Raw genomic sequence first — 25,587 nt, forward strand, 5'->3', positions numbered from 1 at the left:
TTGTATCCAAGCTATCAAGGGGACCTTATGAACCTATAGCTCGAAGCTTTAACGGTACGTGAATAACTGACTAAACTCTTTAGCCATGATATCTACCATCCGTTAACTGCCAGACATTCCACTGAAGACTGACAATTGAATTCTTCTTACCATAGATATATTTCTATATCCATTGGATATAACCAATTATCAGTACGATGACCCTTCACAGATGCTCGTAAGTACAGTTGGGCCAATTTACCGTTTTGCAGCTGTAGTTACATCTTACTTCTTAAGTACCACTGATCTCTATAATGGACAATACAACATAGTCCTACTATGTGTGAACATCTCTCGGGCCATGAGAAGGTGTGTGGCGTCACATCGTTCAAGCCTTGGGATCAACCCTTAAAGAAGCAATCTATCTACTTACCCCTGCTTCAGGGAAGGAGTGAACTCCATTTTGGGAAGCTGAGTTCCCAGCTCCCAAGTCAGACGAATCCCCAAAGTGGTAGGTTTGAGTCAGCACTCTGGCCACTTGCACCCATGCAAATTAAAGGACCGCCCTCAATGGAAGGAGTTCCCAATTCACTCAGCATTGAGGTCATATTACCTATGGTCATTCTAGTGAAGTGAGGTCTCTGTCATGAACGGAGTTATATGACAAGACGTTAACACTTCGTGGTCAGGTCTTATACAAACTCTTTATATAGGACGCCCCCACTCGCATGTCCCCTACACGAATGATCAGGATCAGATCATCTATTACAAGTCACAACACTTGAAACTATTCCACAAAGCGGGCCCATCCATAGTATTACAAGGATAAGGTTTCCCTCATGTATCTATATACTACAGACCATTTTGGTTGTCACTTAAGACATGATCCACTTGTATGTCACCACATACATGCTTAAGTTACATAAAGACAACCAGGGATTTTAAGTTTATTGGTTTGTGGTAAAGCAAATAAAACATCTAAATGTGCAAAGTCAAGAAATGAAGTAAGTATCATATATTATACATCATAAGCGTTTTTACGAAATGTGTTTACAAACTACAAGACACGAGACTTTAGGGCATCAACCCCAACACTTCAGAGTTAGCAAAAATTGCTTTCTCTTTTAGTCCCTTGACATTCAAGAAAGACTGGAGATTACATTGAGAATTGATACTACTGGTTTCTTTGACATCAATCCCATTTTGCTCAAAAAGTGAGAACTGACATTCAAACAATTCATGCAACGAGTCCATGATCTGTTGTGTAATGACCATGTTCTCAACCCTTTTGGCCAAGGCATCAGGTACGCTTGCCAAAATGTGAATCCGGGACATCGAATTAGCCTTCAACCACACCTCATATGTATTATGAACATTTCATGGTGCATCAGGGTTTGGGACTTGAGGACACTCCTCAACTATGAAAAACTCGAGGTCGTTCACCACGAAATACGTTTTAATAGATTCTTTCCAATGTATGTAATCGGTCAAAGTAGAAAAGGCAATTAATGAAAAATCATACGACATATTGCTGAAAAACAAATATATTGATCTACGTTAGATTTTAGCAAATACTCTTGAAAAACAAATTCAATCTGGTTTAGCAAAATCTAAATGAACCTCGTGCGACAGCTAGTTTTGTAATAACGCTTCAGTGGTTTAGAACAAAAGCCACCAAAGTATAGTCAATTTATCCCTCCTTTGAATTGAGACACTCTCAACCAATCATTACACCAGAATAACTCTTGTTCCTATAACGACTAGCCATCATTGATTTGGTCCAGAAATCATTAACTTGCTTAAAAATTTCCCGTAAGATTGTTCATTTTAGATCCTAGAGTTCCGCTGCAAGCAGCCAATCCGAAGGAAAAAAATCCGATTATGGCAAAAACTAAAGCGAACCTATCCATTTTTGAAGTTCACCTTGATATTGACCAACTGCACAAACCATACGACGGGGGACGCTCCCAGAGCACCACGAGGTCGTGCAAGAAGATCTTACGGTGCAAACCAATGAAGGAGATCGCATGACATATTGACATACATCCTTCACCCACTTACTATAAATACTCTCTCTCTTCACCTTGATATTGACCTATGTAAACATCATCCGAAGGTAGATGCTCCTAGAGGACCACGAGGCCAAACATGAATCTCACAACTTAAACATTCGGGAAGAAATGTGAGCGGAATTGACATATCATATACATCTTTTCCTCCCATTGAGTATTTTAAGAACCTAGGGTTTAGTTTACTTAGAAAAAACACGGCTAATTATTTTAACTAAGTGACTGCTTAGGTTTACCCAAAAATAACTCTTACTTTGGAAAGTTGAACAACTTTTGATCATCATTCATGAAACACTTTAACGAACTTTAATCAATTGTTGCATGCTTGCAACAAATCTATCTAATTCACCTTTCCAAGTAGGTTCCCAGGTAGGGGTATTCCGTTTCCGTCAGCTTAAATACCCCAGCCTAGTCAAAACCCGCCTTAGACAAAAGGTCCCTTATAGATAGATTTATTACAAATTTAATCTTTTATGAAAATCAATTTAATCCTATTAAACCGATTTAAAAGATTAAACTTAGGTTTCTAATCTCATTAGAACCATGAACTTAGGTCTATCTCAATCAAATTTTAAAACACGATTTCACCTAAGTTTGCATGCAACTCTTGGTTATTGATTTTAGTTCTAATTTCCATTATAACTCTTATAAAAGGAAACAATTAAAACCATCCACAATGCGAAGCAACACATTCTCAAGGCATTTATAACTCTTATAAATAAACCTAAATGTCATGCTCCATGCATTGTTCATTCATTACTACTTTAATATAACTCTTATATAACAAAGTAATGAGCCAAGCATACATGCTTTCATACGCCCTTATACTATAACACTTATAATATAAAGATGATGAATGAATATGCTTAATGCATGAATAAATAAAACTTTTATATTATATGATGCATGAGCATGCTTTATTGTAATTTAATCATGCAATCTACTATTTTATAACACATGCATGAATAAATGCATAACCTAAGATGGGTTTTAAATCTATATGTCATACATTATCGCATATAAACAAACATATATCTCAATTAAAAAAAAATATGATGGACGAGGATAATATGCCACAAAATCCAAAAATGAAACTAACTATTAAATAAAACCATCGAGTCGGCCGGTTCAAACAAGCGAACTGGGTCTTGAATCGCTCAGGTGAATCCTCGTTCCACTAATTGTGTAGCTTTTCCTTGTGATCGTTGAGTAACATTGGTCGATTATCTACGATCGTGTAGCAACGATCGAGTACCTTTGACTATGCGATGAAGCATGAAGGTCACTCAATCGTCCAGCGCACCGAGTTTAAATGCATGCCTAAACGATTGAGTAGACGACAACTATGTGATAAAGCATGATCGTCTAAACGATCGAGGAGTAAGCGTCAACACTTACCGAGTGATCGAGTAGCCAGTGACTATGCAATGAAACATGCTGGCCGACTCGATCACTTAGTGCGCGCGCCTACCATGCAACGAGTATCATATACTCAACGATCTTTTACCTCCATCGTTTACACGATCGAGTAGCCAATGCAAACCGATTGAGTAAACACTTTACTCGTTCGTTTAGCATCAGTCATACAATCGTTTAGTAAATGCTACACGATTGAGTTAGAACTTTTCCACTCGATCGTTTAGACAAATTTAAATGATCGTTTAGCCTAGGCTACACGATACGACCAACTCTTGGTCTTCTTCCTCCTTGATGAGAATAGCATCTCTATGCTTCTTTGAAACTTCATTACAAGCGACTTAAGACACTTCAAACATTTGAATACAGACTCGATAGCAAGTAATTATGCCCAAAAAATGCAAGGGCCTTTACAAATTAACTTTAAAATATAAAAGAAAGCTTTAAAACAGAGGCCATTATCCTGAAACATCCATCAAACCATCCGCAAACACACTTAACACTTAAATGCATTGTAGAACAAACTTAAAACCCACCACGACTGTAAAATAAGTTCAATACAGCAATGGAATTTGGAATATCAAAACAACCTAGCTCTGATACCAATTGAAGGAAATTTAAACATAGATATCTAGTGAGCGGAAGCGGATCGTTCCAAATCCCATTGAGAATGAACTCAAACACATTACAGTATACAAGAAATAGATTATGCATATACAACAAATTACAAGCATGCTTCTTAAAAAATGAACAAGGGATAGAGTATGCAAACCTTTGAAGAACCTTTCTTCAAGTACCTTTCGATCGTTCAGGAACTCAATCAAAACACGATCTCAATGAACGGAACAGCCAACAACACGAACTGAAGAATCCTCAATCTCTATCGAGTCCAACTTGATCCTCGACCCTCGAACTAAACAGGAACACCACCACAAGTTTTACCTTGGTATTCTCGGTGTGAGAATCTAGGAGTGTTGGGCTCTGTGTGACTTTGGATAGAGGAAATGAGAAGGTAGACGATCGAGTAAGTGGGAGATAGATGAAGTCTATCGCATAGACTAGATACTCGATCGTTTAGAAACGAGTAAACAAGTAACTATCGTATAGTAAACTCGGTACTCGATCGTGTAGGCTACGAGATACTATCGTTTAGTAAAACGTTTTTACTCGATAGTCCTTTCTTTTGTCAAACGACACAAATGAATCATCATCTAACTTTTGGAAAATGATTTTCCTTTTATCTCACAGTTACCATAATCGTTCCAATAACCTCCCACTCAGTTGGTTATTAAAGAAAGAGAATTAATTATCATATAATTAATATATTATAAATAAATATGATAACCAACTTATCATATTATATTTATAACTTATAGTTTTAATATTTCATCATATGAAACATATAAACCATAGTTCTTTTTCTATGTTATAATATTTAATATAAATCATATTTATATTAATTTCTCCAATTAATGTATCCAATACATCATATTAATTATATCATATATAATTGAATTAATTGAATTATATCATATATGATTATAAATTTTCTCTTGTTAATTTGAACACGTCAAACTAACCCAAAATCTTATTCTCAACTTGAACCCATTGAGCTACCAAGGGGATATGTAGAATGGTACGTGAATAACTGACTAGACTCTTTAATCACAAGATCCACCATCCGTTAACTGTTGGTCACTCCACTAAAGACCGACAGTTGTACTCTTCGTACTACAGATATATTTCTATGTCCATTGGATATAACCAGTCAACAGTGTGATGACCCTTCACAAATCGCTCGTAAGTACAGTTGGACCAATTTACCATTTTTTTCGTGTAATTACATCTAACTTCTTAAGTACCACTGATTCCTCTAATGTACAATAAGTCATGGTTCTACTATGACTGAATCCTCTCTTCTAAAGAGAGGGTGTGGCCACTATGTTCAAAACTCGGAATCAGCCCTTAAGGGAGCAATTTATCTACTTACCCCTGCTTCAGGGAAGGAATGAATTTTGTCTTGTGTAGTTGAGTTCCCAGCTCCCCAATTAGATAAATCCCCAAAATGGTTAGCTTGTTGAGTTGGCAATCTAGTCACTCTCACCCATACAAATCAAAGGACCGCCCTCATGAGCAGGAGTTCCCAACTCACTTAGGATTAAGATCATGTCACCTATGGTCATCCTAGTGAAATGTAAGTCTCAATTATCAACGGCGTCATATAAAAAGACTAATAATTTCGTGGTCTTATACAAACTCTTTGTATAGGATACCCCCGCTCGCATGTCTCCACATGAATGGTCAGGATCAGACCATTTGTAGCACTTTACAACACTTGTAACATCTACAAAGTGTGTCGTATCCGTAGTGTCACCAAGATAAGGTATCCCTCCTTTATCCTTATACTACAAACTATTTAAGTTATTACTTAAGGCATGATCCACTTGTATGTCTCCACATACATCCTTAAGTTACATAAAATAACCATGGATCTTAGTTTATTGGATTGAGTAAATGCTTATAAAATAACACTTATTTTATTAATAACAATATGTTCACAAAGTGTTTACAAACTACGAGACCACCAGGATAATTAGGACACCAATCCTAACACAGTCAACAGTTGGGCCAAAATTACCGTTTTATCTTTGTAGTTACTTCAAACTCATTAAGTACCACTGATCCCTCTAATGAACAATAATTCATAGTCCAATTATGACCAAACTCTTCTCGGGCCAAAAGAGGGTGTGGCGCCACATTGTTTAAGCCCCGGAATCAGCCCTTAAGGGAGCAATTTATCAACTTACCCTAACATTAAGGAAAGAGTGAATTATGTCTTGTGTAGCTATATTCTCAACTCTCCAATCAGACAAATCCCCAAAAAGGTAGGCTTATTGAGTTGGCAATCTGGCCACTCTCACCTATAAAATCAAAGAATGACCTTCATAGGCAGAAGTTTACAACTCACTCAGGATTCAGGTCAAGTCACCTATCGTCATCCTAGTGAAATGTAAGTCTCTGTTATTAACAGTGTTATATGATGAAACTAATCATTTCGTGGTCCGGTCTTATACAAACCCCTTTGTATAAAATACCTTCACTCACATGTCTTCACATGAATGATCAAGATCAGATCATTTATAGCAATTTACAATAATTGTAACATCTTAAAACGGGTCGTATTTGTAGTGTCACCAGGATAAGGTACCCAACCTTATCCATCTATTACAAACCATTTAAGTTATCATTTAAACATGATCCACTTGTATGTCTCTACATACATGTTTAAGTTACAGAAGATAATCTTAGATGTTAGTTTATTGGTTTGTGGGTTAATGCTACTAAATGTCAATATCTCATAGAACCCATGAGATTTAGGGCAACAACCCCACCAAGAATATCATTGATAGCTGCTATTAGTGAAAGCTTTCAATTTGAAAAAAACAAAAACAAAAAACAGAAAGAAGCGCAAACTAAGCTGGGCCTTTTAGTATTTTTATCATTTATTTATTCTATATATGAAATTATTTTATCCTTATACTACATATTCTATTATTTTATCCTTGACTACATATTATATTATTTTATGTTTGTGACCAAAGTAAACAGTAGAAGCTGGGAAATTGTATTTTGGCCAAAGTCAAAACTGAGAGAAGGAAAAATAAATGGTTGTCGTCAATTGTTGGTTTTTTTGGGCTTTGGCCCATTTGGGCCTTTAGGTTACATGTGTGTGCGTGTACGCGCACACGTGCATGCATGCGTGTGTGTGTGCTCGTGCGTGTGCATGCGCGTGCTTGTGCATGTACATATGTGTGCGTATGTTTATGTGTTTTGTTGACTGAATGAATTTTGAGGTGACTTGCGGCAAAAGCAGAATTTCGAACTTTTGAAGTTTTCTTCAATTTGTGTGCGAAAATGAGAGAGTATTCTCTTGGGTTTTGGATGTTTCTCTTTCATTGTTGATACCAAGATACCAAGTTGTGGTATAAGGAATCGAGTAGTTCATGTTGGGCTATTTGAGAGAGTTTTATAGCACGAGTGTTTTGAACATTTTGCAATCTTCATCATAGTATAACTTTCAGTTGTAGAAGACTGGATGTAATCCCAAATTTGTGGCGAACCAATATATTTTTCTGTGTCGTTCTTTTTTTTCCCTTCTCTTAATTATTTTGATAATTTTATGATCATTGACTTTTTTTGCTCTAACCTGTGGAAGTGGAAATTTTAGATATAATTTTGATACTCCACATTTAATTTGTATCTTAGTATAAATTTCTAAATAGTGGTCAGAGCTTTGGGTTCAAGAGTAATGGGATCATCGGACCCAAGAAGTTTCGAGGGAACTATGAAATTTGATAAAAAAAAAAAAAAAAAAAAAAGAAAAGAAAAGAAAAAAGAAAAAGAAAGAAAGAAAGAAAGAAAGAAAGAAAAGAAAAGAAAGGAAAAGAAAAGAAAATGGGTATTGGAAGATGTAGGTCAAGAATTTCTTAACTCACAAGAAATTACATAAGGCATTAAAGGAGAGACCGAAAGAGATGTAAGATGAAGATTGGGAGAACCTGAATGAAGAAATAGTTGCAATCATCAGGATGTGTCTTTTAATAAATATTGCTAGTCTTGTAGCCAATGAGACTAATGTAGTAAAGTTGATGGAAGCTCTTACAAACAGGTATGAGAAACCATCTGCTAATAGTAAGACCTGTAGGGAATCAAATCCCGAGCAGAAGCATGAGATCGCTTTGCATTTGATTTTTCCCATTTAAAAAAAACAAAAGACAGTAAACTAAAACAAAATAGAAGAGGATAAACATTATACTAAGCATGCATTATAGGAGAAACAAAAGGGATGAATGATTCTTACTTTCGTAGATTCCCTAACTTCTCGAAATTCCTCTTATTCTTCACACAAACGTCTTCTCAACAATCAACGATACCACCACAAGAATAACCTTGTTTTTCTCTAGGATTCCAAGAGTTGGATGAATGGTCTCCAACACTTGGAAGAGGAAGAGGTAAAGAGATTGTAGAGAGAGTGTAAAGAGAAATTATTTTGGAATCTTTTTGCATAAAATGAATGCTTGCCCTAAATGGGTTAATAAGATGAATTTAAATGGAGAAGAGTTTACTCCTTCTCCAAGTATTTCCTTTTTCACCCTTGATGCAAATTAATTAAATAACCCCGGTTATTTAATTAATTGGTACATTAATTAAATAACCACATATTAAATCTAATTTAATATATAGTTAATTAATTAAGTAATTAATATATAAACAGCAGGTGTTTATATGCTTCCACCTCTCTAACATTATAATTAATTAATTCTTCATGAATCTAATTTGCATGAATTAAATGTTTGAATCCCATTCAAATATTTCTCTCTAACATAATTTGAATTATAGATCACATCTTTAATTAATTATATATTGATCACATTAATATATAATTTCCTCAATTGATTTGAGCGATTCAAATCATTCCTCATTATATCCTTTAATGAGCTAACAAGGGAAGTTAGTGGACCTACAGATCAGAAGCTCTAACAATATGAGATTAATTGGCTAAACTCATTAAACAAATTAATCAATATTCGTTAATTGTGGGCACACTCCACTAAAGACCCATAGTTGCACTCTTCTCACTATAGACATATTTTTGTGTCCATAGATATAGACCAATAACAGCAAGTTAGTCCGTCACAGGTGTTCGTAACACCAATTGAGTAAAATTATCGTTTTACCCTTTGTTTATCTCTGTATCCTTAAGTACTAATGTTCATCTAATGAACAACCTGTTTATGGTCCAATCATTAAACAGAAATCCCTTTCAAACCAGCGAGAGGGTAGGGCTCTTTGTTCAAGTCCCAGAGACACCACTTAAGAGAACACTCATTTACTTACCCTAAAGTCGGGAAGGAGTGAAATTCATCTTGTATTATTATGTTCTCAGCTCCCCACCCAGTATTGTCCCCAAAAAGCTTATTGAGTCGGCAAGCTGGCCACTCTCATCCATACAAATCAAAAGACAATCCCTCGTAAACAGGAGTTCATAATACATTCAGGATTATGACTAAGTTGTCTAGGTCATCTGATTGAAATAGAAACCTAACAAGTCAACGGTGTTACATATAGTGGTTACTATTTCGTGGTCCAGTCTTATGCAAACTCATTGTATAAGATACCCTCACTCGCATATCACCTACACGAATGCTTTGGATCATTGCGTTTGTATCAAATACAAAGTGGGTCATATCCATAGCGTCATCAGGATAAGGTACCCAACCTTATCCCTATACTATATACCCTTTAGGTTGTATCTTAAACATTGATCCCTGTATGTCTCCACATACAGTTCAAGACTCATAAAACAGCCTAAGATGTTAGTTTATTGGATTTAGGGTTGTTAAGAATAGAATACAACACAATAAATAACATTTATTGTAATAACATCAATATCTCTCTATTGATGACGGTCAATTAATTACATTTACTGTCTACGAGTTTTAGGGCATAAAACCCAACAAAACCTATCTTCTTAAGACATATTTCAACATGCAAATGACTGAGGATGTTTTTATTAATTCATATGTTAATGAGGCTATCACTTTAATTAATCAGTTAAATCTCAATCCAATAAACTAAGATCCAAGGTTATTTAATGTAGCTTAAATAGTATGTGGTAGATATACAAGTGAATCGTGATCAAGTAATAACCTAAAAGGTCTACAATATATATGGATAAGGTTGGATATTTTATCCTGGTGACACTATGGATACGACCCACTTTGTACGTATTAAAAGAGTTATAAGAGTTACAAACTATATGATCCATATTGTCCTTATGGAGTCATTTGAGTGGGAGTATCCTATATAAAGTGTTTGTATAAGACCAGACTGCAAAATGATTGGCTTTTCCTTATAACATCGTTACTTGAAGAGGCTAGCATTTCACTAGGATGACCATAGGTGACTTGACCTATAATTGTAAACTTCTGCCTATGAGAGCAATCATTTGATTTGTATGGATGAAAATGACCAGTTTTGCTGACTCAATAAACCTACTATTTTGAAAATTTGTCCGAGTAGGGAGTTGGGGACACAGCTACACAAGATGGAATCTACTCATTCTCGTCTTTAGGAAAAGTAGATGAATTGTTCCCTTAATAGCTGATTCGAATCTTGAACAATGAGGCCTCACCTCTCCTTGGCCTCATGTTTCGAAGGAATTTAATTAGAGAGAATCTTGAATCTTTAAACTTTATAAGGTATGCCAATACTGATTTTCTTTTCAACGTAAAATCACTTTTGAAACATTTTGATTTACTATATATCTAATACATTATTATACACAAAAATAATTTTTTTTTAACACAAATTTCTAATTGAAAAAAAAAAAGGAAAAAAATCAAGTTGTTGATTGGACCACTTAAGTATTGGATCTAAGCCCAAAGTCCCAACCTATTACAAACCAACGATACAATAGACATCTCTGTTTCCAGTTTTCACCTTCTTATCTTTCCTTCTTCTCCTCTTCTTTCCTTTTTGACTCCCATTTTCCTCCATTCTTAACTCTTTTCTCGAAGCTTCTTTCACATTACTCCCCACAACAAACGCCGCCACTTTCCTTCTTTCTTGAGATTGCTTCTACCCAATCAGTTCTTCCATCTCTGATCACGGTATTGTTTCTCCTACTTCTTCGTTTTCCTCTTTCGCCAATCCTCTGTGTTCCAGATTGAAGTTGTGATAAGATAATTGAATTGAATATGCTTCAAAACTGTTTTGTTGATCTGGGTTTCATTCTATATTGCAAATTTAATTTTAATTTCTGCATACTGAACACAGAGGGTGAAATTTGCTTCACAGAGTCGACTTTAGTTTCCATTTACGGTACTTGGGTCTGCCGCCATTTTTTGTTTGGATGATCTAAATTAGGAAATGGGGTATTTATATTTGACGTTTTATGTCAGCTGTTGTTTGTTTCCCTTCAATTGCTGATGGATTTCCCCCTTCCTACCCTGTTAATTCAGTCTAGAAATCAATGTGCGATCATCTATCTTTCTTTTTTCTACTTGCTTCCTGAGTGATTTAGTTATAAACATTGATAACTTTCAGATGGATTTGAGAGATAATAGTGAAAGATGTCTTCTGACAGTGGACGCAGATGAGGGAGAGGAAGGGATAGAGGGAGGATCATTTGAGAGTCCAGCAGGAACACAATTAATTGAATGTGATGGAGATATTATTCTTGAGCCTTACGAGGGAATGGAATTTGAATCTGAAGATGCTGCCAAGATTTTCTATGATAAGTATGCCCGTCAACTGGGATTTGTTATGCGTGTGATGTCCTGTCGTCGATCTGAAAAAGATGGGAGAATACTTGCCCGAAGACTTGGATGCAACAAAGAGGGATATTGTGTCAGCATCCGAGGTAAATTTGGGGCAGTTCGGAAGCCGCGGCCGAGCACACGAGAAGGCTGTAAGGCAATGATTCATGTCAAATATGATAAATCTGGGACATGGGTGATAACAAAATTTGTAAAGGAACATAACCATCCTCTTGTGGTTTCTCCTCGTGAAGCTCGGCAGACCATGGTGAGTGTTTCTCTTCCCCTATTGTTACCTTCAATCAAACATCTTATGTTAGAATAAGATGGTGTTCTTTTACTAGTATGCTTTCTGATGAGGCCTAAAAATCAATACATTAGAATCTGCGAAGATATTATGAAATGGGCAATAATTGACTTGCTTTGTGGAAACATATTTTGATTCTTTGAGTCCAGGATAGTTATTTGATGGATTGTTCAAGAGTATTAATTTTACTTTTTAAGGGAGATGGAAGTGAGACATCATTGCCTATCCACCCCATCAACTGCTTTATAGGGACTCATCTGTAAAGTTTAAAGACTATGCATATTAACTGTAGGTGTTACCTTGCTTTTAGGGAGAAGCTTCTAGTTTCATCAACCATTCTGAGCTCTGCATTCTCCTACCAACCTCACTATCTATTTTTCTCCATACTGAATTTGGTATTTGTTTTAGATTTTTTTAAGTTTATTTTCTTGCCCTGTTTCCTTGCATTATCATATCAAACATGGGTGATACTCATATACTGTGCCTTGGAAAATTACCTTCGTTGTTGAATGTGGATAAATGGAGGATGGAAGGGATTTTTTGGTTGTGCCCCAGTGTAGTTTTGACCTGGTCCAGTGTTTTGTTGGGTTTGCTTTATACCCTCCTGGTGTCTTGCACCATCTAGAATTCTTTCTTTTTTGTAATGGAAGTATTGTTTTGTATCTAGAAAAGATTGGGAACTTGTGTTTGTGATTGTGTTCGAATATTGGGAAAAATTTATTCAGAGAGGTCGTTACAATGTGGTGGATAGTTTTGAACGGTTGGATGTATTTGAGAGAAACTACAAAAGTTCCTCAAATATGTATTTAGTGTTATTAGGAAGCTAGAAGATTTTTTAATCCATATCAAATAGTTATTAAGAGGTATTGTGGTAATCTCATTGAATAATTTTTTTTATATTAAAGTCTGTTCACTTGATTTAAAGAATGAATTAAACCCATTTGAAGTCAGTGAGTGACATTTTATAATTTAAATAAAAACGAATTTGTTGGGTTATCACCATAATGATAGACATCTCAATGGGTTGGAGATAAAAATGGATTTTTGTCTGATCGAAGGGTATTAATTTTTGTTTCTCTCAGAAGCAAGTATGTTAAAGAAGCAGCAAAATTTTGTTAGAGCCAGGAAGACTGTAAGTAGTGGTTCCGGCACTTGACCAATTTTTTAGCATGAAGAATTCTTGATCATGCATAATGTTTATATTAGTCCCAGACAGTCCTAGTATAATGAATGGATTGTTAAAGAAAGGAAAACGAAGATGAATTTTGTGATGTTTCTCGAAAGATAAAATTGTCACCTGGCACATTAAAACTGTGCAATTTTCTCATGTTCCATATTATCTATTCACTATGTCACAATAAGTTTCACTTTTAGCGACCCTAACCATTGTTTGCATATTTTATTGAGGTGCATGCCACTGCTACGTCTTTAACTTGGAGTATGGGTGTAACCATGATTTTAGTCAGTTTCTTAAGGAAGAAACCTGCCCTTTTAACTGACTAAAATGAATACATCACTTAAATAAAACTGACATCACCATGATTAGTTCAGCCGGTTATAGAGAAGAATAGAAAGTCCACTTTGGCTAGGCTGCTTGGGTTCGGCGAAGCAAAAGCTAAATAGATAATATACTTGCTGACTCGTGTGGATGAATTAGGGGGGTAAGAACCGAAAAGGAAGCAGAACTCATCATTACTTGAACTTCCAATCCATCTAATAACTAATAATTATGATGCAAAACATGCTAATTCCCTTAGGAGTGATAATATGACTCCATATGGGGTGCATATGCGGTGTGTTGTTTTGAGGGGTTTATATAATGTTTAGTCCCTGGCTAGGTTCTATGTTTCTATTTGGGTGTAGGCAAAGAAACCTTTTGTAACTATACATTAGGTCTTAATGTTCTAGATTGGAAACCCTTCCTTTAGTGGAACATTTCCGGCTTGATTTTTTGGATGCGCTCTTGTATTCGTTCATTCTTTCTTAATAAAAGTTCAGTTCACTATAAAATATCTGTATATATATAGACTCGATATGACTATCGCCCTATGGTATTTTGTTATGGAATTCTTTTGCATACATGCCTTTCTTGCTTATTTATCATGGAACAAATTACAAAGAGTGGAATCTCCTTGAGACTGCCATCCTTCCTGAGCCAACTTTTTCTCCATTTTCAAACTTCCTACATCTCATCTCTTTATCTCCTTCCAACACCTACCCATTATGTTTCCTAGCCTTCTCGTTGTATAGGTGAATTGCATTGATCTTGTCTATACCTAACATGTTTTGATGCTTTCATTTATGATGCCTTACATGATACGTTCTCGAAGCAATTACAATGTTCTGCATTTTTCACCTTTATCTAAATACCCACCTAGCATATTTAGCAGCTCAGGAATATTCCACTATATCACGTTTATCCCTGGTTTGGGAAACTAGTAAACTGACAAGAGATCAGGAAATTTTCAAAAAAAAAGATTAATAAAGAAAAAGAAAATTTTCAACTAGAATTATAGAAGATAATAGAATGAACTGTATGTTGAAAGCTAAATTTTTCCATGGATGATTGACATACATTTATATTGTTGTATCGTGATGAAAAATCATTGATTTTGGACTTTCCTTATAGGATGAAAAAGACAAGCAAATACAGGAACTCACTATAGAGCTGCGGAATAAGAAACGGTTATGTTCGACATACCAAGAACAGCTTGCTGCATTTATGAAAATTGTTGAAGAACATACCGACCAGTTATCGAGAAAAGTTCAAAAGGTAGTTACCAATCTTAAAGAATTTGAGTCCATTGAGCAAGAACTATTGCATCCTAGGTAGCCTACCCACTGAGTGAGTATCTGATTACAACTCGACTATTCTCTTCCATTATGAGATTTTTTTCACTTTATCAAAAGTATTTCTTATGTCATTAAGTACAACTAGATTCTTGTGCAGTGTGGTCAGTGGCCATCGATATTTGGAGGTTGGTAGCGCACGAAGAACAACGATAACCTTTCAGAAAGCCCCTCAAAAGGCATTCTTTACAGTCTACCCTGCCCCACTCCAAACTCAGAGCGAGGTATAGAAATGAGCAATGCAATAGCTCCTGTGTATCATAGCAAGCACTGGCATGAAGTAGAAGTACTTGCAGACATCTGAGCGGAGAGACAAGTTTTGAATGAAGAGACGATTTTATTTACCTCTATAAATGGTGGATTTTATTGAATAACCAATGCTTTTTTCAGAAATTTTGCTGAAATTTCCTTTGCTTGTATATATGTTTGCATCTGATACTGCAAGCTGAACATCCAAATCCCATCCTAGATGCCCACATAGCTAATAATGAGAGAAGCAAGATTAGAATTGTTCCATTTTGCTTATTTTACTAGCATTTTCTTGTACTGTGACTCTGAGCTATTTGCTATTTCTCTACTTGTTGCCACGTTTTCTCCAGGTTGAGATGATACTTTTATTTTTCATATCTTTATTTCAGGTGACTTGGATGCACAACTTATCAATCTGTATTTTATGATAATAAAATAATGGAAAAATTACCCATTCAGTCTATGAATTTTTAAGGATATGTGCATTTAGTCCTTAGTATTTTTTGTTGGCCATTTTAATCCCCAAGTTTTTAAAAATGGGTTTAAAAAAGGTCCCTCTATTAAAAACTCCATTAAATTTAAACAAAAAAATTGACTAAAATGAGGATTGTTCAAAAAACTTGATGACCCAAAAAATTGATCAACACAATTCAATCCATGTGGTTTGAGTTGGATTATCAACCCTTGAGTTGAGTTGGGTTTAAATAAATAAAAATTTTATGGATTGAGTTGATTCATGAGTTATCTAAAATAATCCAAACCAATCTAAACCAACCTGAATTTATGATTAACTTTAAAATGTACATTTTTTTGCTTATGATACAATTAGATAAACATATACTTATTTTAGTTTTGTTTGAATTCGTTAGTTTTTTTTTATAATTCATTATCCAACAACTCTTAAAAATAGTATTTTTAGTAGAGATTTTACATTTTATTAATTGAAATTAAGTTGATAATCTTAATTCAATATATTAAAATAGTTAAATCAAGTTTTTACATATTAACCTTTGACTTCCTTTTAGAATAAAAATTTAAATAAATGACCCAAATAATTCGAATCAATTCAACTCAAATGTTTCATGATTGGATTTGGTTTATTTTTTAATAAGGTTATTTGGATTTATTTTTTAATAAGGTTATTTGGGTGGAAGAAATTTACAACTCAAACAATGGATGATATGACTTGATGACTTGAAAAAGTCTTTCAATCTAATACTCCTGGACTATAAACTATGGATGATGTAGCTTGATGACTTAAATTTTTATATTTAATATTTCTCTCGGCTACAACTAACCCGCAAAGGAAGTTAAAGAAAGCCAAAAGAATTATAAAAGAGAGCCAATCATCTTTAAACCTATTTTTAAAAACTTGGGGACTAAAATGACTAATTTAAAATATGAATGACTAAATCCACACATTCTCAAAAACTTGAAGACCAAAATGATAGTTTTTCCTAAAATAATTGAGAACAAATTTTAAGTTGAGATGAATAATTTAATATCCTATAATTTTTTTTTTTTTTTCAACCAACAGTCGTTACTACATTAACTATTAAAGGGTTCCTTTTAACCCTTGGGTTTGAAGTTTGTTTTAAAATAAATCTTACATAAAAAGATTCTTATTTACTTATGTAAACATATCTAAGTACATATATGAATATATATATACACACACACATAAACTGGCATATTTGTGGACTATACTTTATGTCATTTTTCTTTCAACTTCATTCTCCTAACTTTCTGTTCTTTTGACAAACTTTTTTTTTCTTAACTCCCAAATTTATTTCCCATGTGTGTTTAAATTTGTTAAATTTAAACAACACAAGCTACACAAATTTTTACATCTATGAATTCAACGGCAGGTCTTTTAAAGTTATTAAAAATAAAATAAAATAAAAATTTTCAAAGTTCAATAACATAATACGAAACTAACCCATTGTTCAGAGCCTTTCATTTATGTTGTTTGATTTATAGTTTGACAGGAAATTGAAAAGGTCTAGTTTCTTGGCTTTTGTCTTTTTGCCTTATTTACTCTGAAACATTGTTGGTAGGAAATACGACATCCATCAACAATTAAATCATTAATGGTAAGGTATCTCATCATCCATAAATGCTTCTACAGGATCAAGCTATTCTTCTGTATCGCTCCAATTTTATCGAATCAGGTGACCTGCCCCTAAAACTGGCATCCATATTCACCTGATTCCTGCATTTATTATTCAAGTTTCATTCTCATCCCATCTGATACTATATCATGTTACATGTCAGAACAGTATACGAACGCACCAGACTTTTGTTTCCATGTTTTTTAACCATGTTTAACTGAAGCTCTACCCCAAAATCCAAATAAACAAAAACTGAATTCCACTCACTTTGAAGCACAATAACATGATTAGGCAGGATGATTCTGATCAATGCTCATAATCAGATACAGTTGGAGAAAATTGACAAATTATTTAGCTTCACTGCCTAAGAATGTATTGCTTGATTTATAAATATATATTACTTCCTTGCCTCAACCAAATATCTTTATGATTTACAAATGACGGAAAAGAAAGTGGCTGCATACCGCACAACTATGAATACTACTCCAGTTTCAACACGACGATGGCTCCGCTCCATCGTGGAGGGCACAACAAATAGTTGCTTTGTGATGACCTTGATAAACCTTCATCTCTTTGCCAGTTGACATGGACCAGAGTCTTGCGGTAGTATCGGAAGAAGCTGGCATTCACAAGCATCTCAAGTTATTTTCACAAACATACAGGAAAGGCTTAACGGATACATCAATATTTTTGGAGAATGCCAAAATAGAAATAATCAACTAAAACAAATAACAGAAGTTTGTCCATTCCAATTGTGATACTTATAGAAAGTTATTTTCTTCATAACTATGAATATCCACACCTTTTTCTTTTTTTGCGCATTAATAGCACAACCCTCCTGATCTTATGACATTTAAGGTTAAAAAATCTGTAGGATATTACTATCTAAGAAAAACAGCTACTTTGGGTTGGATCTGTCATATCTAGATATATAGCTTACTCCCTGCATAATGGTCAACAGAGATCAATGCTTCCAAAGAAATTTAGTGAGAAAATATGGCCTACTGAGGCCCTCAGATTTGTCAATAACCCAGTCACCTGTTATAAGATATGCACCATCTACTGAGAAGACGCAGTCCCACACCCACCGTTGGTGTCCTGAAAAGCACATGGAATTGCAAAATCAAGCACTATACTTACTTCTCAGTAACTGCCAAAAAGATTCAGTATAATAATAATTGAATAGAAATGACCATATGTCTTTTACAGAAATAACACTATAAATGAGAGGTAGATACCTATAAGTGTCTTTTCTAACGTGAAACCATCCACGTTCCAGATTTTGACAGTGCTGTCAGAAGATGCAGTGGCAAGGTATCTAAAAGATGTGAAGCCATGTGAATGTTATAATTTGCAGAAGTATCCAAGTTACAAAAATCAATTATTCAAACATATATTGTCCAACAAGAAAAAATAATCGAAAAGAGAATGTATCGAGTTCTGAGGAATAAGAGACCGGTGGGGTTCACAGAATTCAGGTGAAAGAAGACACTTGAGAATGTATCCCTTGTGTGCTTGAAGTTTATGAAGTGGCTCAAAGTTTGTCATCGTCTGAAAGAGAAAAAGGAGTTACACTATTTAAATTGTACAGCAGAACAGTAATTAATACTTGGCATTTAAGTAGGACCTGAGTGCCACGTAACAAGCGCCAGACATAACATGTGCCATGATTATTTGCTGCAACTACCAAGCTCCCATCCCACATAACCGTCAAAGATCTTACAGCTGTATCCACTTCTGGCACCTGGGATCACACTAGATTATTGAGATTTATCCATGATAATCCATGTCATTACGCAACTTTCGTTATTTTTTTGGCAGTAAATAAAGTACAGAGCTCTCATTTAGGAGATTACAAATAGGTTAAATTAAAAGTTCAGGTCCTTGAACCTAAGGTAGGATCTAATAGATTCTTAACTTTCAAATTTGTATATAATTCCCTGAATATTGTCCAGTAAACTTTAAACTTTCAATTTAGTGTTTAATAGATATTTGGACTTTAGCTTTTTTCTCTAATATTTCCTGGATCTATTTAACACCTAAAGAAATTCAGACCTATTAGACATAAAAATCTTCCAAAGAGGGGCCAAGTCACCTTGAAACACCTCATAGTGGCATCCTAGAAAAAGTATTACAACAGAACTACCTTTCTGAAATCTTTGATTTTTTGAACCTCTTTTATCTCTAAATTTCAGACCCCCTAAAGAAGTTTCTTATTCCTCCATCATTTAACTATCTTAAGGACAGCTTGTCCCTTCCACTTCTTTTTCTTTTTATTTTTCCGATCACTCGAGTTTGAACTCTTGAGAGGAATGAAGAATTGACCTGGACCTTCTCTAAGTACCCAAACTGATTCCTTCACAAGTTTAGTTTCCTTATCCAATCCTTTTGATGATGATTTTTCCTCATCCACAGAAAGAACTTCCATCCTAAACCTTATACCCAAGGGCGCACACACCTGCCTCAAGGCCTAGATCTGGGAGACATCAAGGGTGTTTGGTATTAAGCTCACTCAAAAGGTTCGGAACTCGGGACCTCTAAGCCAGTAGGACCAAAAGACTGCAAGCCCAACAGGCATCCTCATCATTAAGAAACATGGTAGTTAACTCCCCATAAATATTAGAGGTATCGGGCTCAAAAACTCCCTTATTTTCTACAAGTTCAAAATTAGAAGCATCTCCACTACAAACACTTAAAGAACTGTCCAAAACCCCAATGCCATGTTATCAACAACTTCCTTCTTTGCCCGGCTTCTTGTAAAGAGTGATGAAGTGCGCTTACTTCCCACAAATTTTATCGAAGTCCTTGCATTTCCATATCATTATCCTCCTGAGGGTATTTCATTTTCATCTCAAGCTTTTAGCAATAATGTTGAGACTAGTTACTAATATTTTTCACCTAAAGATGTTATATTCATTTGACTAATTTTCCCTCTCGTAAAGCGTGTTAGCCTGACATCATAAAGATGAATAAGGCACACTCAATTATGATTACACAAATGAAATGCACAAAGACGTACCAATTCGCAGCTGCATGAATTTGCAGTCAAATCCCACACACGGATATTACCATTTTGATCTCCAGATATCAGTTCAGTCTGCAAATGAGAGAATTTTGGTCAACAATGCGAAAGAAAAATGATAAGGCCATTAGTTTTTCCTAGGATGAATCTCTCGGAGGAAAGCAAGACAGAATTGGTTAAATGAAAATTGCAAAATTAATATTCCTTCGCATGCCCAAAAAGTAAACAAATAAATTGCATTCAGAGAGGCTCTTGTGAATCATCTTGCCCAGTATTATTATTATTATTGTGACGAGAAACAAATTTCCATTACTTAAGCAGGGCTAATAGGATTTGAAGTAAAATCACATCGAACGGCTAAAAGGGGTAATGATAACTGACCTGATTAGGATGTAGAACAACAGTGTTAACTGCAGCACGACTTTCATACTCCCTCTGACAACCAGGAGCCCTGCATTTCTCAAAATAAGTCCAGATAACCTAGAGTATAAGTCTATACAAGATCAAACATGTGTACATAATCAAATAATGACGATGGACACGTTAATTCGAAAGCTTTCTTTACCTCAAATCCCATATTTTTACCGTGCCATCCTCGGAACCTGAATACATCCAGTTCCCATCACATTGAAACCCCACTGACATTACATTATTTGTATGTGAATCATAACTCATTATCTGCCATGTAGTTTGGGGATAAAAATAGAAAGAACAAACGCATTAGAAAATGAAGGGAAGATTTATTTTCTCTCAGCTTCCATCTAAAGAGATTCTGGAAGAAAAATTAAATAACAGTAAGGTGTTAAAGAAATGAGCAGGTTACATACTGGTTGAGGGCTGTTTGAATTGATATCAAACAACCGTATATGAGGATTACCAGCAGCAGCCAAATATCTTTTGTCTGGGGTTATCTCCAGTCTATTAACTTGCTGTGCACATTATTCATGGTAATTAGGCAAATGAGGGAGTAAAAAAACGTTCATCATTAACTGTTGAGAGAAGAAACCAAGGGCTAAGGCTAACTTCTAGTTAGTTAAAACTAAGAAGCATATATTTCGATACGAGGACTCGGTGACATGCCATACTTTAAAAATCTAGGACGCAACACGACATGGATACGGCGACATGCCATATTTGTTGCACTAACAAGTGTTCAATACGTGTCCCACAAGTATTGGAGTGTCCAAGTATTCGACAAGTGTGAGACTAGGACAGGCTAACCAAACCAAAACATCCGGGATCTTAGGTTAAGAAAAGCCCTGAGATAGTCTACCACCCTGTTCAACCAAACTACCAAGGGATAAGGGACACAATTTATGGCAATTAGTTAACTTTCCTATTTATCAAATTTGAAATGTGATCAAAGATTCTTTCAAAAGTTCTAACAGAAGAAAAGAAAAACATAATGGAGAATAACAATGAAACACAGAGAAAAACCAGTCAGAAAGGATTTATGAACTAACAGAATCAGGGTATTGTATAGTCCGGTAACAGCGACCACTTTTGGCCTCCCAAAACCTAATAGTATGATCATAGCTAGCAGTTGCAAGTATCACTGATGGTTGAGTCATCTTAATCTCCTGCTAATGAAAAGAGAAAGCACAGAGTAAATTGAAAGCCAGGTACGAGCTCGAAACAATACTCCATTAACAGCCACACACTGAAAATGCATCTGCGACAGATTAAAGTGAAACATACTTCAGAATTTACAGAACACGGGCATCCTCGTGTTAAAAGCGAAAGGGGCGGAGACAAGAATAAACGCCAGTTTCTTTATTCCACAAAGAGTATCGATCAGAGTGAGCTCGGATAGGATCGGAACTCCGACGAACCCTAAAGGCTTGCTAAGCCCCGACCGGAGTTCGGATTGGAAGAAATTTGACAGGAATCCATACAAGAGGTGGTGGTCCGGATTCAACAATGCTTTTTGGACTACATCCGGCGACAGTCCGGCGAAAGAGCCATTCTGAAGCCTTCACGCCGTCGTTGCCTCACAGGTTGACAGAAAATGGAAACTTTTTTTTCTTCTCTATTTTCTTTGAGGTTTTTTTGTTTTTTTTTTTTTTTTTTTTTTTTTTTTTTGAGTTTTATCAAATTTTGTTGGGTTAATATCAAATCACTCTTTTTTTTGAAAAAAAATCAACTAACATTTGCCCTCCGTCACAAACGTCCAACCGAAGTTCCTCGGCATTTGCAGTTGGAAAATTGTATATAAGGGTCCAAAAAGCAAAAACAACGGGTCTTTTTCTAAAAACTTGTTTATTATTCATCCGTATGTGAAATACCAGTTTTATTGTCAATATTAAATGCTCTCTTCCTTATATTATCCATGTCTCTTTTACTCTTCCCTTTCAATAATAACAAAATGAAAATTTAAAATTATTTAAAACTAAAGATGCTTTAACATTTTGCTTACTTTATAAGCATAGTTGAAAAAAATGCGAAAAACCATATAGATTGAGTGGTCACAAAATTATCATTTGTGTAGAAAAAATATGTGATCGTTGACATCAGCATAGGCGATTGCTTACATCAACATACGCAATCGTTCAATTTTCATTTTGCAATTTTGTTTTGATCATATCTTCATCGATATAACTCCGTTCTTGCTAGATGACCACTCGTTTTCATATGATTTTTCGTGTTCTTTCTAATTATACTTGTATATTGAGCAAAATAATGAAAATAAATGGCATTATAATATTTAAATTTAGAAAAAAAAAATACTTTTGGACCAATAAAGTCAAAAATTATTTAAGTTATTATTTAATTTACATGCATGGTTGGAAAGAACATGAAAAAATGTATAAAAATGACTGGTCATTTAGTAAAATCAAAGTTGTATCGACAAAAATATGACCAAAACAAAACTACATAACGAAAACTAAGCGATCACATATGCTGATGTAAGCATCCGCACACTTTTTTGTCCAAACGATAATTTTGTTTTTGTCATATCTTTGTCGATAAAACTCTGTTTTAACTATATGGCACTCATTTTCATATAAATCTTCGTGTTCTTTCCAACCATGCTTATAAAGTAAACAAAATGTTAAAGGATCTTTAGTTTTAGATGACTTTGAATTTTTGTTTTTTTTTGTTGTTGGAATGGAAGAGCAAAAGAGACTAGATAATATAAGGAAGATATCATTTAATATTGAGGGTAAAAATGGTATTTCACATGTCAAAAGGGTCAATAACAAACAAGTTTTTAGAAAGAGGTCAGTCATAGAAAAAAAAATTGGGTCATTTTGTACAATTTTCCTTTACAATTGTGAGCCCACATTTATCGTTAATTGATAGGACTCCATATACGATATTAAGGCACATCCCAATTTTTACAAAAATACAAATTTTTGTCCAATGTTAAATTGTTTTATCTTATGACTTTTTTGGAACGTGGCAGGGTTCAACAATGGATGAAAATCCATGATAGCAAATGGACAATTTAACATTGGTCAATAGTTTATGACATAAGTCAAATATTAGTTTTTATTGGTTTTAGAATCCATGTCATTTGTCATTAACATAATCAAATATTTGTCATTCGTACAAAAATCTCATTTTCTTTAGGAATGTCAGCAGAAAAAATAGGAAAAGAAGAACGTTTTGAATATCATATTTTTATTTTCTTTTCTTTTCTTTTCTTCTCTCTCTTCACAAGTGTGTATTACATATATAATAAAATGTAATTAGGTTAAAGTCTAACTGAGGTTTAACAGGCTGAGGTATCAAGTTTCATTCAAGTGAAGTCAATAAATATGTATGAAAGAATATATATGAAAAAAGAAATCAAAATCATTAAATAAATTTTTATTTTTTAATAACTTTATAACCCTCCTAATCTTTTTATTTAAATAGAGTACGGGAATATGAGATTGAATCTCTAATTCATGAGAGAATTCAAGGAAGATGGTCAAACTAAACTTTTCGAAAGATAATTGATGTAACAGTAAGACATGTTTAGATTGATATCTCAACTCTGATTATCTAATTTATCTTTGAAAATAGAATGAAGCAATTTTAATTTTTGAGTTAAATTATCAAAAATACTCTGAAATTGTATGATCGATTTCAATATACATCCTAAAATTTGAAAAGTTTCATTTTAACCATTTTTAACCTTTAAGGGGATGTTTGGATAAGAAGTTAGTTAATATAATCCTAGATTATTATAGATAAATTATAATAGTTTGTGTTTGAAGTGCAGATTATTTTAGTTTGAGTTATAATAGTATGTGTTTAAGGTGTAAACTATTTTAATTTGACAATGAAATATTAAACACTGTAACAAAGAAAAAAATGATGAATGTAAAATAGTAAACACCGTAACATATGAGAGTTATGAAATAGTGTTGATTGTAGCTAATTGGATAATACAAAAAAAATAGTGTTGACGATAGCTAATTGGGAAATACAAAATAATATTTGTTGTAGTAAAATGTAATTATTATAGTCTTAAGATAGTCTTTGTCTCAAACACACCCTAAATATGAAGATTTCTTCAACTAAAAAAAAATCCTTAAAGACTTGTCTTTAAATTCATGAATGAAAACATTTGTATCGTTCATGTGTGAACTAAGCTTACAAATCCATAAACAAAAGAACAAAAAAACATTGAAGATATGAGGTTGAAAGAGAAAAACAATAACAAATATTGGTCATAGATGAGTCTTTATTTTTTTCTTGTATGTATTTAAATTTGTTCAAATAAGTAGGTAGAGTCTATTCTCCGTCTATGAATTTAACGGCAAAATCCTACCATGAATGTTATAAAACGAACTTCAAACCTCAAAAGTTACATTAAATTTTTTAAAAGTTTGAGAGAGAAATGGAAACCAACCCATAGTTTAAATCTATTTTACATAATTTAATCCAAAAATTAAAACTTTGGTGACTAGTAGTTACCCCTACATTCAACTAGATCTCATCATACATATAGAATGACCGTACAAAATATTTAGCAAAACTAAAATGAGAAGAAAACTGAAGTATGCCTAAATACTTTGGTCGATGTAAGAATTCAATTTGTAGTTTGCTCAGATATTTCTAAGGGGCAAAATTTCTGAGCCATTTTTTTAGACTTCTTAACAAAATTGCACACACTTGTTTCTACATGCTCAGATAACACAGAATTTTGTAGCATCCAGAATTTACATCCAAACTCACTCTCTCTCTCTCTCCTAATGCCAAGAACAAATGAAATGGTATGTACTTAATTTAGTTAATTAAATAATTCAAAACTCAAGAAATGAGGCAAAAA

The 25,587-nt window shown here is 34.3% G+C and overlaps 2 protein-coding genes across 5 annotated transcripts; one reads left to right on the plus strand and one right to left on the minus strand.

Moving 5' to 3' along the window:
* Positions 1-10,936: 10,936 nt before the first annotated feature.
* Positions 10,937-15,566, plus strand: LOC120091811 (protein FAR1-RELATED SEQUENCE 5). 3 transcript variants are annotated; one of them, XM_039049947.1, is made up of 4 exons: positions 10,937-11,137; positions 11,574-12,053; positions 14,722-14,937; positions 15,031-15,566. In XM_039049947.1, the coding sequence occupies exons 2-3, from the start codon at positions 11,574-11,576 to the stop codon at positions 14,923-14,925; spliced, it is 684 nt and encodes a 227-aa protein (XP_038905875.1). In that variant the 5' UTR covers positions 10,937-11,137; the 3' UTR covers positions 14,926-14,937; positions 15,031-15,566. The 3 variants fall into 3 exon arrangements, with proteins under 3 accessions (XP_038905875.1, XP_038905874.1, XP_038905876.1); XM_039049946.1 differs by having other exon boundaries at positions 15,043-15,566; XM_039049948.1 differs by having other exon boundaries at positions 10,942-11,137; positions 11,614-12,053; positions 15,043-15,566.
* A 1,978-nt stretch (positions 15,567-17,544) lies between these two features.
* LOC120092149 (target of rapamycin complex subunit LST8-1) lies at positions 17,545-22,431 on the minus strand. 2 transcript variants are annotated; one of them, XM_039050365.1, is made up of 11 exons: positions 22,023-22,431; positions 21,788-21,907; positions 21,152-21,253; positions 20,890-21,002; positions 20,706-20,775; positions 20,322-20,399; positions 18,930-19,046; positions 18,759-18,853; positions 18,541-18,620; positions 18,341-18,400; positions 17,545-17,921 (listed from the first exon to the last, which is right to left on the minus strand). In XM_039050365.1, the coding sequence occupies exons 2-11, from the start codon at positions 21,893-21,895 to the stop codon at positions 17,794-17,796; spliced, it is 951 nt and encodes a 316-aa protein (XP_038906293.1). In that variant the 5' UTR covers positions 21,896-21,907; positions 22,023-22,431; the 3' UTR covers positions 17,545-17,793. The 2 variants fall into 2 exon arrangements, with proteins under 2 accessions (XP_038906293.1, XP_038906292.1); XM_039050364.1 differs by having other exon boundaries at positions 21,788-21,904; positions 22,023-22,428.
* Positions 22,432-25,587: the final 3,156 nt, after the last annotated feature.

The sequence above is a fragment of the Benincasa hispida genome, chromosome 11 (genome assembly GCF_009727055.1).
Source record: "Benincasa hispida cultivar B227 chromosome 11, ASM972705v1, whole genome shotgun sequence".
NCBI lineage: Eukaryota > Viridiplantae > Streptophyta > Magnoliopsida > Cucurbitales > Cucurbitaceae > Benincasa > Benincasa hispida.

Excerpts from the sequence above, each read along its gene's own strand:
- LOC120091811 (XM_039049947.1), top strand. The coding sequence starts at position 11,574 with ATGGATTTGAGAGATAATAGTGAAAGATGTCTTCTGACAGTGGACGCA. Across the intron at positions 12,054-14,721 it reads GTGAAGCTCGGCAGACCATG|GATGAAAAAGACAAGCAAAT; the intron begins GTGAGTGTTTCT and ends CTTTCCTTATAG.
- LOC120092149 (XM_039050365.1), bottom strand. The coding sequence starts at position 21,895 with ATGACTCAACCATCAGTGATACTTGCAACTGCTAGCTATGATCATACT. Across the intron at positions 18,401-18,540 it reads GTTAGAAAAGACACTTATAG|GACACCAACGGTGGGTGTGG; the intron begins GTATCTACCTCT and ends TGTGCTTTTCAG. Across the intron at positions 17,922-18,340 it reads TGGTGCATATCTTATAACAG|CTTCTTCCGATACTACCGCA; the intron begins GTGACTGGGTTA and ends TGTGAATGCCAG.